Below are 18851 nucleotides of genomic sequence, written 5' to 3' on the forward strand. Positions count from 1 at the left end.
CTCTTCAAATATCCTTCTTCAAAATGGCCTTGCAAATATATACCTGGTCTGGCTACGGCACAACACTTCCCGCTTCTTGCTAAATTGAAACTTGTGAATGGATACTCACTTTGTAATGACAAGTGAGTATCCAATCACAGTCTCGTTAACATCAGGCTACTTAGATAGGCTACTGTCAACAACTTGTGATCTGATTGGCTAACTGTCTCTCAACTCTGTGTGTTCTCAAATTCATCCGCTAACGATCAAGATGAGTATCCAATCACAAGACGCGTAAATGTCACGTTCAACGTGAGGCCAGCTAAAAGGCCTTACTGACAACAACTCGTGATCTGATTGGCTATCGCAACTGTCTATCACCTGTATGTCCCCGTTCACTTACAGTGCACGGACGGCCGCATTGTTGATTCTGAAGGCCTCGGGCAGATTTCGTACAGCATGGCAACATAAGCTAGCTGAATTCTAATTGGATACAAACTAAAACTAAAAACAACAGCACTGGAACAAGCATAATATGACATGAAAATAATATGAATAATTTTAGATATTTAGGGAAAGTAAATTAAAAAATAATTCTATCTTTAATTAATGTCATGATTTTTGGTTATGTTAGGCCAGCAGAGAAGGCCTTGCTGGCTCTGACGGCACACCACTGGGATGGACAGATCAGGAACACATGGGCGGCGCCCCGCAAAAAAGGTAGTAAAAAGGGTAAACATGGCGGAAGAGGAGGAAAATAAAAGCAAGTCCTAAACTAAACTCCTGGGGGAGGTCTTAGTTTGAGACCAGGAAAAAAACCTTGAGCAAAGCACGTATACATATTACAACATACTGTACAACCCGAAACTTGCAACGAGGAGGGTGGTGGTTGGGCAGCCGTCCCACGGGCGCTGCTCTGTTTTCTGTCGTACCACGTGGGGTGACGCGACGAAGGCGTGGGATGTGGGGGTAGAGAACGTGTGTGTGTGGCATTTATTTCCTGTGGATGTATTTTGCGTGTTTGTGTGTGTAAGCCTGCAGAGTAGCTTTGTTCTGTGACCTTAGTGCTTTCGCAGAGTGTCATCGCGATATCACAGCCAGTCAGTCCAACAAAAGTCAACAAACAACAGGTGTGTGGCCATAAGAGAAGGAGTTGCAGCGTCTTCGCTGCACTGTCCTTTTGGGAGAATCTCGAAGCAACATCCTTGCCAGGTCACTGCAGCCAGAGAAAACAAGTTTGCCCATATAGTCAACTGATCGTCAACTATACGACAAAAGTTTTTTTTGTATGCTATCGCGAGTACAGCTAATGGAATTCCCCACCATCAAACAGATCTCATTTGCTAATGTTTCCACCTTTTAATTTGCTGTCATGTTAAAAATTGCAGTACTATAAAATTGTACTTATTTTTTCTCTATAAACCCTAAATCAAGTTTGCGCATGCAGCACAGCTTTGAGATGATGTTTTATTAAATATTTGTCATTTGTTTCTTCCAGTTCTAATGGTTTGGCTTGTTTAAAGAATTGAAAGCTGCATTTGTTTTCATCAATTTTTTTAAACAAGACTTTCTTGGCTTACTTGTTTAAGGTGCATAGGAATTGAGGCTTTTAAAGAAAATGTTTGCTTCTGTATGATGCCATGTTATTTACGTAGCAAGTGTAGTGGTCCCACACCTGTTGTGGAAACGATATTTCATAGGATATCTACTTTTTGAGACGGGGCCTTAGCGAAGGCCCTAAATTTAAGGGCGTGCTGTATTTTCTCGCACTGAATCCACAAGACCAATAGTTACAATCGTATTTGTTTTCTTTGTTTACTTCAATTCTTCTGCTTTAATCTGATCTGAAGCCAGTTTCTAGCTTCTAGCTGTTGGGTGGGTCATGTGACCAGACCAGTATGCCCCAACATCTGCAGCGCAGTTCTGAAATGCTTTTTCCATGCTGCCCGACTGCAGTGTTATCGCAGGTTATCCGCTGGGATGCTTCGCTATCTCACACACACACACACACACACACACACACACACACACACACACACACACACACACACACACACACACACACACACACACACACACACACACACACAGTTCTATAATATGGCTTTGGCCTACATGTGCTGGGGCAGATGAGAATTAGATTGGATTCCATCTAAGCAGGGATGCAGAAATCAGGATTGCAAAAACAAGTTGGGGGAGAGCGGACTAGTTTCATTGAAACCGTACTTAGTATTGAGTATAGTCCGGAGACTCTGCAGGGTTTTTCAGTGTAGTTGCGCTTAAACTCTCAGAGCTTTGCCGCTTTTAATTCCGCAGGCATAGAAAACGATTCCCACCTGCAATGTCTGGGGAATGCAAATAACTTCTAGGATTTAAACGCTCATCCCCAGAGACCCAGAGTGCAGCCCAGCATTGAGTCCAGCGTTCGCCGCAGTGGTTCAAAACAAGTTGTTGTGGTCAGTATAACGGTTAAGTCCATTTAGATTTCTCGCATTATGCTGCAGATTTGTATTGTCGTTTCGCTTATTGCTTTGTTTTAGCTCTTCAGTAAACAGTTTATATTACCCCAGTAGCAACATCAGTGTATAATGCTTTCCTAAGATCAACTCAAAGGTAACTAAAAAGAAACTGTCCTCAATAGCTCATTTGTTTAAGTTTATGTTCAATTTTGTTTTAAGTCTGCAGGAAAATCAAACAAGCTTTGAGGCAAGAAGAGATGAAGCAACTCCTTCCACGCCGAGGCTTTCCCCGGAACTCACTTCTTTGAGGAAGAAACAGATTCGGAAATCAAATTTGGAAAAAAGTAAAGGTTCTGACAGTGTTTCCACATGGAATATCACATCTAGAGTAGTAAGCGTAAAGAGACACAGATGTAGTGCATTCTTTTATAATATTTCAGTGTAATATTAAATTAAATAGAATGATTTAGGAGTTAATGCACAAATCATTTTATGTCAATATCAACAATGATAAATGTTAACATGTTGGCATAAAATACATGCAACTAATTGGCTCTCTGGCTATATATTATTGCTGTTCTATATTGAACTCTTTCCCTTCCACCTAAAAGGTCACAAACTACAACTAAAGTCTACCATTATACTGCTAGCAGCTACGTGCTCACAGCTACTACACATGCTCCCTTTTGTTATAACCTTAGGAGTTTATGAGAAAACTGAGTTATGAAAGCAGCTACAGTAGGAAGGAGATTCAAATGGCCCCATTTGTCACGGTTTACCTGACACATGCAACGTGACAAATGGGGTGGGGGGGTGCAATATCGACTTTAGCCACCACACGGCAGTAGAGTGTTAAGATGAAAGATTTTAAAATGTGTTTTGTGGGAATTTTAACTTTGACAGTCAGTTGCTGTGCGTCAGTTGCTGTGTAGAGTGGCGCTTTCCATCATTTTCCTAAGATTGCATTGCAAAATGATTAACCCCCCACCTATTCTCATGCGAGATCAACCCAGGAATGGGGCCATATGAATCCCATCCCTACTGTATGATAGTACATACCAAAGAATGGGAAGACTAGACTAAACTTTTAATCATTGAATTCGTTTTTAACCCAGCTGCCGTGTGCTAAGAGCCATGTACGGCTACATGTTAGCAGCACCGCTGTGTACTGTTCTGGAATATAGTCATTTGCTAATTTGATTTGTTGAATGTATATATAAGTGCTTTGTCTCTTAAAACCGTAGTGATTGTAATGTTAAGTAAAACTAACTGAATTTTGTGTCCACGTTAGCTAATGCTACTATCCTGCCATGTTGTCCATATTAATGCTGACTCATATTTTTTTCTTAGGCCATGAATTACCAATATCACGCCTACAATCATGAAATGCAAATGTTATAGGCAGATGAGCATAAGAAATGTAATTAAAAATGTGGACAAAAAAACCCTTCGGCAAACAGATTGTTCCATTAAAAAATGTCCCCTTGATTAAATAGACTGTCACCACGAACCCGTTTTGAAAAATGAGCTACTTCTGTGAAATAATAAGCAATTTGTATTCCCCCCTCTTTATTACAATTGTGTCATTTCTACCACTGTTCCTTTACATTAGGCTTTCTTAAAAAGACTTCTTCTCCCCCATATATTAAAAATTCGGCGTGCACTTTTTGTTCTCCACATTTTTACCAGCAACTGATAGCTGAAGGGTTGGTGTGAGCGAGGCGACATTGATTAATGACCACTTCATTAAGAGAGACGGGGGATGGAAAAGGGGTGCTAGAATAATGAGGCGAGAAAAAAAAAAGTCTTATTGTGAACTTTTAGGCTATGGACGAGTGAAAATTAGAAATTTGGGAGAACAAATATTTGTAACATTATTTAGGGCTCAGACAAGCCTGACGATTGCAGTGGACAGACAACCGAGTGGCCTAACCAGACGTCTTGTATGCGGGACAGTTTCTGCAGCATTGAGTTCTCTGATAGAAACTATCTGGAGACGACTTCTTAATCAGCCATTGTTGTACATTAGAGCGTCCTTTGTCCCAAACTATTATAAAGAGACTGTCAGGTGTAGTGCAATTAGTCAAATTGACATATTTATTGTTTCTGGAACAATATTTTAATACAAAATCTAAGACAAACGCAAATCGTATTTCTTAGCTGCTCGAAGCTTAGAAGTTGTCGGGTGTGGACTGCATCTTTTCATGTCACTACTGTGTGAGTGACGGGAAGAAATACTTAGACTCTCTTGGGGAGAACTGGTTTGGTGCTACCTGTTGGCTTGTATGAGTAAATCTTATACGACATGTCTGTTTCAAATTTAAAAAAATGCCCTCTTATCTTTGTGTCAATATGGTATTAGTCTTTGAAGCTGATCCCACATGAATTTGGGCCAAAGGCACACTACATACAGGACCAGTTGCCATGACAATGGGGGTTGTTTTTTGCTTGAAAGTCAGCTATGTGATTTACCACACTCCCTAGAACGGATGTATGCCTCTTTCTCTTTAAAGCCACAAAAGTATTACCTTAAAATGTAAAACCCCTGCAATACATTTTAACTACTGAAAACAAGAGAAATCATTACAATATCCTCCAGAGTACAATCCTTTTCACTAACCTATTTTAATGTAGATGATATCCATGGTTATTGCCGTGACCCCGAAAGGGACAAGTAATAGAACATGGATGGATGGATGCTGCATGTAAGAGAAGTGAGTAAGAGAAGTGCAGCAATAAAGAAACCTAGGTACTTTCCTGGCTTGCAACGCCATCATCACCACTAATTTACAGCTTTTCTATTTCCTGTTTTACACATTCTTGTTACAGGAGTATTAGATGTGTAGAAGTGCACTGTCTTTCCCCCCCCCCCCCCCCCCGATTGTTATGCTCTCTACCGCCAGTATACAACACCACGGATTCCCTTCAGGTCAGTGGTTTTCAATTCTGGCCCCATGACCTTATTAGCCTGTAGTGAAATGTACTGACTAGTCTCCTGTTAGATGGTTCCTTCTTGGGAGTCAAGCATAAGACACGTCTTACAACCTCGCCAAGTATAGGAGGTGTTGTATTGTCATTGTTTTCATTGATTACCAGAGCATTCAATCGATCGCAACTAGACTGCTCAATTTGTCTTTGAAGACATTTCTCCTCTCATCCGAGCAGGCTTCATCAGTTCATGCTCATAGACTTAGATTGATCAGACTGAGTCGGACCAGGACTTTGATTGGTCAGATCTAGTCTGAGCAGGACTAGATTTGACCAATCTTAGGATCAATCTTTTAGCCCTATACTTTGCGCATTCCTGCGAGTGTCGGTGTGTCCCAATTACTCTTTGCATATAGGGGTAGTGGGCTTAAAGAGGGATTGCAGGTATGAATCTAGCCCTTCAGAGCGAGGGATTTCAGATGCTTCTTGATTCCCAGAATGCTTTACGCATACTGAACCAAACAACATTGGCCACCCAAGGGAGAGAGAGGACTTGGAGAATAAAAATGAGAAATGTACAAATAATTTTGCATGCAATTAAAGAAAAAGGGGGGGTTGTAATAATAACAGTGTCTGTATGTTTGAACAGCTCTACATACGGTAAGATAATGCAATATGTGACCACAACAGTTGCTGTTTACAATGAGAGTCGGTTAGGTAACATTGCCATGTCCTGTTAACGTTACTCGTCAGCTCTAATATTTCCTGCATATTTGTCGGCCAACGCTGCCTGAATCGACACCGTGACTGATTATCCCTAAGACAAGCCTTTTCAAAAGGTTTGATGTTAGATAACCCATCCAAGATCTCAGAGGTTGAATACATTTTCAGGTGTAGTTTGAGTCTGCATGAGTTATATAACATATTACATGTTACTTTGTCAGCTAAAGTACTGACGAAAATCTTGCGAATGTGAAAACATTAACGTTACATACTTTAAAAAAAAATCACAAGAGATAACAGTCGTCCGATCTCAACCGTTAACTCCATTATGGTGGGAAGTATGTGCAAACGTAACTACCTAGTCGCCTACGTGGCTGAACAGTGATGTAGCAAGTGGTGTCCCAATTCCTAGGGAAGATTACAAAGCTCTACCCCTTGTTGCTTAATTTCCAGGGGTGTAGTGGTTGAGGGCTAGTGGTAGAAAGTAGTGGGGAATAGAGATTCAGCCTAAGTCTATAATGAAGCCTGCTTGGATAAGTGGGGACAAACTCAACATCCAGTTGCGATCGATTGAATGCCCTGCGAATACAATGACCTGGATGAATAAGAACATCCATTGTCATTTTTTTGGTTAGTTAGTGTTTGGCACAGGGGTTAGTGTGTGTGGGTTCGGGGTCTTTCTGTGTGGAGTTTGCATGTTCACCCCGTGACTGCGTGGGCTCCCTCCGGCTTCTTCCCACCTCCAAAGACATGCACCTGGGGATAGGTTGATTGGCAACACTAAACTGGCCCTTGTGTGTGAATGTGAGTGTGAATGTTGTCTGTCTATCTGTGTTGGCCCTGCCATGAGGTGGCGACTTGTCACGAGTATACACTGCCTTCCACCCGAGTACAGCTGGGATAGGCTCCAGCGCCCCCGCGACCCCGAGAGGGACAAGCGGTGGAAAATGGATGGATGGATGGGTGTTTAACCATTTCTGTTTTTTTGGGCGCTGTGGAAACAGCAACTCAGTAAGATAATGATAATTGCATTCTCTAGTTTGGGATGCTGTAGTCTGAGTTTTAGGTTTGAAGCCACATTTCACATTCGTAATCTAATAACGACGACTGTTTTCAGCCTTCATCCATATTCCCCATACTCTCATCTTCTTTCGCCGCACCTCATGCAGCTTCTATTTTCAAAATGACTTTCTCTTTGTGTGATTTTGTCCTTGAGCTCCTGATGAGATTTCATCCGAGTCATTTCTGTTCACCTGCCTCAGTATGGCTCAGGTTCACCTTTTTCAGATGCGCAGCAAAATTCAATACATTCATTTCAAACAAGACACAATAGATTTGCATGAGCTGAAGCTAATGGAGTTTCTGTCTCTACATGCCATATTTTGAATGGTATCAGTCAGACAACAACGAGAGAGATAGATGGATTGATAGACCATTACATTACGTAATGCCAGACTAACACCGAATTTAACACTTTGTCCATTCCTAACCCACAAACTAACTCACTCTATAATCCTATCACAAACACCATGTCTCTAATTTCAAACCCTTCGTAAGCTTTACTGCTAGATTTAAACACTAATCCATGTTTGACTCCCTAGTTTGAAACCCTACCCACAGTTTGAGGAAACCGTAAATCCAAAGAAGGATGGGATTTGAACAAAATCAATTAGCAGTCTTTATCACCTTAATTTCTCAGCCACCTCATCTTTTCAATACTTGGCAACTAGATCTGGTAAGCTAAGACATATTTTAAAAGCAAGTTTTATGACACCAAATGCATGGCGTTCCATAGTTTGAACATGGGGAATTAGCTCAAATGGTAGAACGCTTGCTTAGCATGTGAGAGGCAGCGGGATTAATACATTTATTCTCAAAATGTTGCTTTCGTGGAGGCTGTTCTTCTTGGAAAAAGCATGGTCTGAAATAGTTTTTGCGTCCTTCAAAAACGATGAATGAAGAGTAAACACAAAGCCGCCATTGTTAGCGATGTTCTACGAATATACCACATGTAACAAAAGGCCCTTTTCTACCTGATCCTGGAATCTCTAGTTCCTGGATCTATAAGTTCCTGCAAAAGTGTGTGGTTTGTGTTTCCACCGCATTTCACAGTTCAGGGTAGTTTATACAAATCAGGCTGAGGACGTATGAAGTGTACCGAATTGTATGTATGTATGTATGTATATATATATATATATATATATATATATATATATATATATATATATATATATATATATATATATATATATATATATAAATATATATATATATATATATATATATATATATATATACATATATATATATATATATTTATATAGAGTGAAGTGTCTTGCTCAAGGACACAACCGACGTGACGAGGTTGGTAGTAGGTGGGGATCGAATCAGGAACCCTCAGCTTGCTGGCACGGCCACTCTCCCAACTGTGCCACACCGTCCCCATTATATATATATATATATATATATATATATGTATATATATATATATATATATATATATGTATATGAATGTATATATATATATATATATATGTACATGTATGTATATATATATACATATATATGTATATGTATGTGTATATATATATATATATATATATATATATATATATATATATATATATATATATATATATATATATACAAACCCCGTTTCCATATGAGTTGGGAAATTGTGTTAGATGTAAATATAAACGGAATACAATGATTTGCAAATCATTTTCAACCCATATTCAATTGAATATGCTACAAAGACAACATATTTGATGTTCAAACTAATAAACATTTTTTTTTTTGCAAATAATCATTAACTTTAGAATTTGATGCCAGCAACACGTGACAAAGAAGTTGGGAAAGGTGGCAATAAATACTGATAAAGTTGAGGAATGCTCATCAAACACTGATTTGGAACATCCCACAGGTGTGCAGGCAAATTGGGAACAGGTCGGTGCCATGATTGGGTACAAAAGTAGATTCCATGAAATGCTCAGTCATTCACAAACAAGGATGGGGCAAGGGTCACCACTTTGTCAACAAATGCGTGAGCAAATTGTTGAACAGTTTAAGAAAAACCTTTCTCAACCAGCTATTGCAAGGAATTTAGGGATTTCACCATCTACGGTCCGTAATATCATCAAAGGGTTTAGAGAATCTGGAGAAATCACTGCACGTAAGCAGTTAAGCCCGTGACCTTCGATAACTCAGGCTGTACTGCATCAACCAGGGACATCAGTGTGTAAAGGATATCACCACATGGGCTCAGGAACACTTCAGAAACCCACTGTCAGTAACTACAGTTGGTCGCTACATCTGTAAGTGTAAGTTAAAACTCTCCTATGCAAGGCGAAAACCGTTTATCAACAACACCCAGAAACGCCGTCGGCTTCGCTGGGCCTGAGCTCATCTAAGATGGACTGATACAAAGTGGAAAAGTGTTCTGTGGTCTGACGAGTCCACATTTCAAATTGTTTTTGGAAACTGTGGACGTCGTGTCCTACGGACCAAAGAGGAAAAGAACCATCTGGATTGTTATAGGCGCAAAGTGTAAAAGCCAGCATCTGTGATGGTATGGGGGTGTATTAGTGCCCAAGACATGGGTAACTTACACATCTGTGAAGGCGCCATTAATGCTGAAAGGTACATACAGGTTTTGGAGCAACATATGTTGCCATCCAAGCAACGTTACCATGGACGCCCCTGCTTATTTCAGCAAGACAATGCCAAGCCACGTGTTACATCAACGTAACATTATAGTAAAAGAGTGCGGGTACTAGACTGGCCTGCCTGTAGTCCAGACCTGTCTCCCATTGAAAATGTGTGGCGCATTATGAAGGCTAAAATACCACAACGGAGACCCCCGGACTGTTGAACAACTTAAGCTGTACATCAAGGAAGAATGGGAAATAATTCCACCTGAAAAGCTTAAAAAATGTGTCTCCTCAGTTCCCAAACGTTTACTGAGTGTTGTTTAAAGGAAAGGCCATGAAACACAGTGGTGAACATGCCCTTTCCCAACTACTTTGGCACGTGTTGCAGCCATGAAATTCTAAGTTAATTATTATTTGCAAAAAAAAATAAAGTTTATGAGTTTGAACATCAAATATTTTGTCTTTGTAGTGCATGCAATTGAATATGGGTTGAAAAGGATTTGCAAATCATTGTATTCCGTTTATATTTACATCCAACACAATTTCCCAACTCATATGGAAACGGGGTTTGTATATATATATATATATATATATATATATATATATATATATATATATATGTATATATATAATATGTATGTGTATTTGTATATATATGTATATATATATTTGTTTTATTTTTTTATTTTTTATTTTATTTTTATTTTATTTTACTGGAGCTTCTATTACTGTTTACACCTAGAGCAGCCATCTTTGAAAGCTAATATAGGGGTGGTGAGTACTTTCTCAGAAGGATATCTGTCCTTTGGGGGCGTTCCAGTTAAAACTTCCGACTAGGAACTCAAAAATTCCGACTTCCCAAAACAAATAGACAACAGCTTAAATGCTTGGTTTAGGTGTGAAATCCCTGCATTGTTGTTCCACGCCACTTCAAACTACACTGCAAAAGCTCTATTCATACTACTACTGTTAAATGACTATGTCGTTGACATTTTTTTAAGGAAACAAGACTGAATTTGTTTTTATATAGCTCTTGTTTGCTCTGACTGCAGGTGGTGGTGAAAACCCGCACAGAGTACCAGACAGAGAAGAAGAGGCTGAAGGTTCCCAAAGTAGACGAGTTCACCATCAGCTTCACCGACGGCGTGTCTGAGAGACTTAAGGTAAGATGCAAGAGCAATTATTAATGATAGTAATACCAATCATTTATTTGGTCTACCGTTTAGTTCCAGAGATGTCAGGGATTCTATTCTATGTTTCTCTGATGGATTCATGAGGGTTAGGCATCATCAGCATGCACGCACACACACACTCACACACACACACACACGCTCACACTCTTATACACATTTGCACACCTTTGGAAAGATGGTGAGTGGCACAGTGTGTGAATCACACAATTATCCGAACGTGTCGACACAGTGCACCCTGACCAGCCTGTTCAGTCTCTTCTGTTGTTGTTAGGGGAGACCAAAGAGAAGTCATGTTGTCATGGTAGCAAAGAACACCTCCCTTCATGGCAACTCAAGGATGAGTGCAAGCGAGTGAGTGAATCAGAGGAGGAAATGTGTACAATCAAAGGTGTGTACATCGTGGAAAGGTTTTTTTTAATTTAAATTCTTTGTTTTACAAAAATGTATATCTATTCTAATGTTTTTATTTTCATTGACTTAGATGGACTTTATTAGTACTTTTACAACTGAAAATGCATTCACAGATATTAAAGCCCATAAAGGAATTGCATACCAAAATTTACCTTCTACTATTTCCTATGTAAATACCAAATGCCTGGTATTGAGTATAAAGTACATGAAAAACATACTTCATGGTGCAACAAATGTAGTAACGGCAACACAGTGGGACAATTCGCTTCTAATTACATACAGTAAATGCCAAGCTCCTTTAGTAGAAGTATGTTTAAATGAAAAAGCAATGAATCAATTATTCTAATTGAAATCGTATTTTTCCATTATGGCGTTTATATTCCTAGTTTTCATAGAACATTACATAACTAGAATGACTATCGGTAGATTGTAGCAGTAGCAGCACAGTCGCTTTTCTAAATTTTGGAATGATAGTTTGCAGTTTTTCGGTAAACTTTCACATTTTAAATCGATACGGTACCAATTCCCGGTGCATGGGAATCGATACCGGCACTCTACGTTACCGATTTTTAATACTTTTGTCTGTGTTCAAGTGTTATTAAATGTTAATTTGTTCAATAATAAAATCTATTTTGATTGCTTACACTGCTGAATTTCATTTGGAAGTATTATATGGTGGAATATCGCTGCAATTCCAAGATGATCGTTGGCAGTAGGGTATAGACTACGGTGTGTTGACTAGTCAGGGAGTACTCATTAAGCTGAATCTAGTCTTTTGTTGTTCTTTACAAAGTGTTTATACAGTATGTATTGTACTTACAAATCCAATGTAAATTAGCATCGTGCTAGCGTATTTTGAAAAGTGGTGTCTTACTGTACATTTGAGCATGTTCTATCAGGCATACTTGCTTTGTTAGAATGGAAAGCAGTAACATTGGGCAGTCTGGCTGAGTTCACTCTGAGTGCTGCCTGAGTGCTTGTTTGCCTGCCAAATATTTGAGCATGCTGAGTCTGCAACTGGACGTGACATCACGTGTAACAGGGTACTACCAAGAGAATTCGATTGGTACCTGAAAAAGTACCGAATTCACTACTCATCCTTACATACAGGAGACCTGTGTTCTCCATTTCTTGTTGCTTATCTGCGTTACAACCGATGTTTTTTTTTTGCAGTGCAATTCCAAAACCGAACATCGACTTGAAATTGTAAAATTCCTTGTCTCCTTTGTCAAGGTTATTTTATGCCCTGAATCTGACCTTATCGGGATTAGGCTAATCAGCAAATACTGTCTACGTGGGGTTGTCTTATTTCTGAGTGTTGCTTTAACCGGTTTAATATAGGAATATTGCAAGTGTTAGTTATCAGACTTTTACAGAAATGTTGTGGTCGGATTACGAAGGGTTTCGCTTTGCCTTCAGCTTTTGTTAGACAGAAATGCAACTCCAGTCTCTCCGATTCTGTGTGATGTCGCTTGCTTTTTTTTTTTTTTGGGGACGGGGGTGGGGAGAAGCTCAGCTGAACCGCTGGCTTGGCTTTAAATGACAGCGCTGATTCTGCACACACACACACACACACACACACACACACACACACACACACACACACACACACACACACACACACACACACACGCACACACACACACACGCATTTGCGGATGCCTACACATCTCTTCTCCTCTCAAAGCTTTGCAGATTGTGTTGATGGATGGCGAGCTCAGAGTGGCTCTGTAATCCGCCCTCGCTGGCTTGCTCTACGCCGCCGTCTCCCGCTTCCCACCTTCCGCCCTTTTCATGCACCTCCCTTCTTTCCCGCCTCTGCTTCCTTTGCCCTCCATTTGTCTCTTTACTCGCTCTTCATCTCCGCTGTACAAAAAAGAAAAGGCACTCTGCAGCGTTGGACTGTCTCTCCCACACGGCCATGACGGTGTTCCAACCCTCATTATGATCGACATACTTTCAAGAATAAGACATACTGTAGTTATTTGACATAAAGAGAAGCCAGCCAATGGGGTTGAAGTGTCATTTCCACTCTTCCGCCCAATTCCATCCCCTGTCGCCTGCATTAACCCCCCAAACACTCAACCCCTTCCCTCTGTCTTTCTAATACTCTCAGTAGACATGCAGCATTCTATTCCCAACTGGAGTCCTTGTTTGTTAGCACTGGAAACAACTGCACTGAAACAATAGAAGAAAGATAATAAGATGACATAATATTGGTCCATTTCTGTCATGTTTATGATTACTGTACATTACCTACTTATATCTTGGACATTTATTTACCTAATACACAAAGGTGGTTGGAAGCAGGTGTTAATCATACAGTGGCAGTTACTTCCAAAATATGCCAGCATTAATAGTGCTGATGATGCAAGACTTTCACACTGACCACTGATTACATTTCACACCGTATGCAGAGGTAAATAAAGATGCTGGATGCTGACCACGTGTAATATGTCAAATACAGCTATTGACATCTTGTGGAGTTGACAAGAAAACTACATCAGGTGGTTGCCTAAAGTTAGGGTTGTGCATCGATGAGAACCAGCAGAAATGTTCCAATTCTCTTGGAATTATTCACGTTTTTTCATTTTGATTCAAAGTCTAGATGCCGAACCAGAAGTAATAGCTGCCGAACAACGAAAAATAAATAGCTGCCACCAACAACGACAAAATAGCCGCCAAACAACAAAGAAGAAATAGCCGCCACCAACGAAGTAGAAATAGCCACCACCGATGAAGAAGAAATAGCGGCTGAACAAGGAAGAAGAAATAGTCTACACAAACAAAGAACAAATAGTCGCCATCAACTAAGAAGAAATAGCCGCTGTCAACCAAGAAGAAGTATCAGCCGCCAAACAACGAAAAAGAAATAGCCACCGGCAAGGAAGAGGAGCCGCCGCCAACAACAAAGAAAAAATAGCCACCGCCAACAAAGAAGAACTATCCGCCATGTAACGCAGAAGAAATAGAATTATGGAGAATATGGAGAAACACTAAAGTACTCTTCGTTACAAAAAAGTCAGGATAATATATAATGTCGGTTGTAGAGAACATTCATCAAACCCTTTATTTATTGAATCAGAAATATTTAAAATTGATGAATTGGTGCATTTGCAAACAGCTAAAATGATGCAAAAAAACAAACTATAAACTGCTATGCAAGAATGGACAACAATTCTTCTCAACAAAAGATGAGAAATATAACCTTAGCAAAAAATCCAACTCGAAACATTTGTATGCACATAAAACACTTAAGACCTTTAGTATATTATAGAGTATGTATACATATGTATATATATATATATATATATATATATATATATATATATATATATATATATATATATATATATATATATATATATATATATATATATATATATATATATAAGTTTTATGTTACAGCCTTATTTCAAAATATAATACATCCATTTTTGTCCTCAACATTCTACACACAATACCCATAATTAGCAAAAAAATTTACATAATTATTCACAGTCTTTGCTCAATACATTGTTGATACACCTTTGGCAGCGATTACAGCCTCAAGTCTTTTTGAATATGATCCCACAAGCTTGGCACACCTATCTTTGGGCAGTTTTGCCCATTCCTCTTTGCAGCACCTATGAAGCTCCATTAGATTGGATGGGAAGCGTTGATTTTCACCAAGAATGTCTCTGTACGTTGCTGCATTCATCTTAGTCTAGTCAGGGAGGTGACCCAGAACCCGATGGTCCCTCTGTCAGAGCTACAGCATTCCTCTGTTGAGAGAGGAGAACCTTTCAGATTGACAACCATCTCTGCAGCAATCAGGCCTGTATGGTATAGTGGCCAGACAGAAGAGATTTTTTAGTAAAACGTTTGCTAAAATGCACCTGAAAGACTGTCAGACCATGAGAAACAAAATTCTCTGGTCCGATGAGACAAAGCTTGAACTCTTTGGTGTGAATGCCATGCAACATGTTTGGAGGAAACCAGGCACCGCTCATCCCCAGGCCAATACCATCCCTGCAGTGAAGCATGATGGTGGCAGCATCATGTTGTTGGGATGTTTTTCAGCGGCAGGAACTGGGAGACTAGTCAGGATAGAGGGAAAGATGAAGGCAGCAACAGACAGAGACTTCCTGGATGAAAACCAACGCTTTCCATCCAACATGTTGGAGCTTGAGTAGTGATGCAAAAAGGAATGGCCAAAGAGGAATGGGCGAAACTTCCCAAAGAAACGTGTGCCAAGCTTGTGGCATGAATACCTATGTACATGCACATTTTTATTTTTAATAAACTTGCACAATTAAAAAGTTCACATTGTCATTATGGGGTATTGTATGTAGAATTTTGAGGACAAAATTAATGTATTCCATTTTGGAATATTGCTCTAGCAAAACAAAATATAGAAAACCTGCAGCACTGTTATTACTTTTCGGATGCACTGTATACTTTTTTTATGCCAGTTTATTACCTACCTCACTGTACTGTTGTTGTAACATTTTGCACCATTCTGTTTGCACAGTATATACACTTGTATATGCCATCTTACAACCTACCTTTGTTAGACATTATTTTTAAAATACACACATTTTCAACCGTAACATAAATGTCTTGTTTGTATGTGCTTTGTTGCTGGCGGATCACCGCAATTTTGTTGTTCTTAATGTGCAATGACAATAAAAGCCATTTCTATTCTATTCTATATCAGTATGTGAAATTAAATTATGGAATGGTTCAAGCAAAGAGGTTAAAGTACTAATATGATCCAGTTTAAACGATTCAAACTTAAAGTGTTTATAATGTGCTGTATTTTCCGGTACATAGGGCGCACCGGATTATAAGGCGCACTGCCGATGAATGCTCTATTTTTGATCTTTTTTCATATGTAAGGCGCACCGGATTATAGGGCGCATTAAAGGAGTCATATTATTATAATTATTTTCTAAATTTCAAACACTTCCGTGTGGTCTGCATAACATGTAATGGTGGTTCTTTGGTCTAAATGCAGCATAGATGATGTTTTACAGATCATCTTCAAGCCGCTTACTGACAGTCGCTTCCGGATGCGCCGTTTTGTGGGCGGTCTTATTTACGTGGCTCACCTTCGGCAGCATCTTCTCCCCGTCTTCTTTGTTGTAGCGGTGTATAATGCAAGGACGGGAGTGGAAGAAGTGTCAAAAGATGGAGATAACTGTTTTAATGACATTCAGACTTTACTTAATTCAATAACGGAGCAGCATCTCTTCATCCGGAAACAACAACAAGGCCGGAAATGTGTCCCGTGAAAAACCATCCAACCGGAACTCTCTAATAACTAAAGTTCCTTGGGTGAATAATGTAAACTCACTATACCGGTATGTTTTAGCGCTTGCATGGCGCGTTTACTGACAGATATAAGTAAGAACTTTACACTACTTTATATTAGAAATGGCAACAGTGGAGGATGAATGTCCAATAACAAGAAGATAGAGAAAAAGAAGAAGCTTATCGACTACGGTGTCGGCACGGACTACAAAGGCGGACGCGCACAATTTTTCAGGATTTATGCAGATCCCAAATACACATCAACAGGTATCAGAAGGTAAGAAAAGTGGCTTTTGCATAATATTGCGAAACAAAACGCCAGATAATGTCTTACCTTATACACACACTATAATAATACTTGTAATCATCAAGCGGTGAAGCTTCATAGCTTACCAAAGTCGTACTAAAACATTTAATGGATTTTTAGGCGCCGTGTGTAATGTTCTATATTTTCAATGGAACATATACATTTTGGTGTTGTTTACTTGAGTCATATTGCATCATAGTGCAGCCTACACTTATCTCTTATGTTTGACTGCCATCTACTGGTCACACTTGTCATTACACCATGTACCAAATAAAATAGCTTTGAGGTGGGTAAGCTCAACCAAACGTATTAATTACATTTGGCGCACCAAGTATAAGGCTCACTTGTGAGTTTACAAAAAAAAAAAAAAGATTTTAAGTGCGCTTTATAGTCCGGAAAATACGGTACAACAAAGAAGAATCCTGATGAACATCTTGAACCTTATCAGAAAATTAGACAATCGTAGGGAATCACAACCTATAAACAACTATTTATCCACAAGAACTTTGTTGATTATGTACTTATTTGTTTGTGTTACAAATTAAGCACAGGAAGTGAACATGTGTGTTGGAAATTACTATGAAACAGAAAGGGGTGGGATTAAGTATCTTCAGACATGTTGTAATGAGAAACTGTAAATATGTGATAAATGTATGCATTTTTGAAATAAACTAATACCGTAACCAATTTAATTCAGGTTTGTGTGGCTAATATTCAAAAGAAACACCGCCACCTAGTTGAAATCATGCACATTTAACACTAACTATTAAGAACAACAAAGAGCTCTTTTCATTTGTAACTGATAATGCTGTAAACACCTCCAAATCGATGCTAAGGTGATTTAAGTTAGTCTGGCGTGCTAAGCTTGTGCTAGATGCAGATACAGTCAAAACAATTACATTGTCGGGTAATTACCTTCAAAAGAGGCGCCGCAATCCACCTCCTACGCACACCGCCCTCCATGTTTTATTTGTTTACAGGTAGGATGTAATTACCGCGCAGTGCACAGTTGCTTTGACTAATAGCGTGTTCAAATCCAGTGTCCGCTCCCAGTTAAACACCCACAGTGATGCACAGTCACACCATTTTAGTAAACAACGAGGCAACAATTGATTTATACGGACGTGTTGTTTGTTTTATGTAAACGCCTCTGCTGGATTTGCACCTCCAAAAATATCTATTCTATGTGAAAGTTAGGCACTGAAGCTAGATAACACCCTTTCAAATGACTTGTTAGAGTATAGGTTTTTTTCCACTAAAAGTTCAGGAACTTTATATTCCTAGAACCTTTAGTACCTAGAACTAAAGCTTCCTGTACAAGTGTGTGGTTTGTGTTTCCACCGCATTTCACAGTTCAGGGTAGTTTATACAAATCAGGCTGATTTGTACAGTATGGATGAGCGGTACAGTATATTTCTACAATTATATCATGTAAATAAACAGACAATATTAGGTCATATTTATTTTACTCAAGTAAATGAAATACAAATCATTAATATACAAAAGATATGATTTACATAAATAGTCAGACTTTTGTCCATCGTGACCATCAGTCAGAAAATCCTCTCAGTAAATGATGGATTCATGAGGATCAGGCAAGTCTTTATGGTCCATTTCAGCTGTAAAAAAACAAAAATATAAATAATAAATGTCAGTGTTTTTCTCACGGTGACAACGTAAACGTTAGCGTTAGCCTGTGGGATTCACTAGGGTTGAGATGAATACAAATAGCGTGTCACCGGCTACTTTTACAGCATATCACAAAGTAAATAGTGACTATTTGATGTGATTTACCTTCCTTCTACTCATCTTTTATTTAACATTTCTCTTCAGACTACGAGGTCGGAGTCCTATTGAGCAGCTCGCCGCACCGCTTCGAAGTCTTACTTAATATTTCTCTGTGTCA

General features: G+C 39.1%; 1 protein-coding gene across 2 annotated transcripts in view; it reads left to right on the forward strand.

Annotated features, from left to right (window-relative positions):
- nsg2 (neuronal vesicle trafficking associated 2) overlaps positions 1–18851 on the forward strand; it is a 62320-nt gene that overhangs the window by 15401 nt on the left and 28068 nt on the right. For both annotated transcript variants that reach the window (XM_061962580.2, XM_061962579.2), the window contains one exon: positions 10792–10902. In XM_061962580.2, coding sequence (XP_061818564.1) covers positions 10792–10902 — 111 coding nt within the window. The remainder of the gene's footprint in view (positions 1–10791; positions 10903–18851) is intronic.

The sequence above is a fragment of the Nerophis lumbriciformis genome, linkage group LG09 (assembly GCF_033978685.3).
Source record: "Nerophis lumbriciformis linkage group LG09, RoL_Nlum_v2.1, whole genome shotgun sequence".
Classification (NCBI taxonomy): domain Eukaryota; kingdom Metazoa; phylum Chordata; class Actinopteri; order Syngnathiformes; family Syngnathidae; genus Nerophis; species Nerophis lumbriciformis.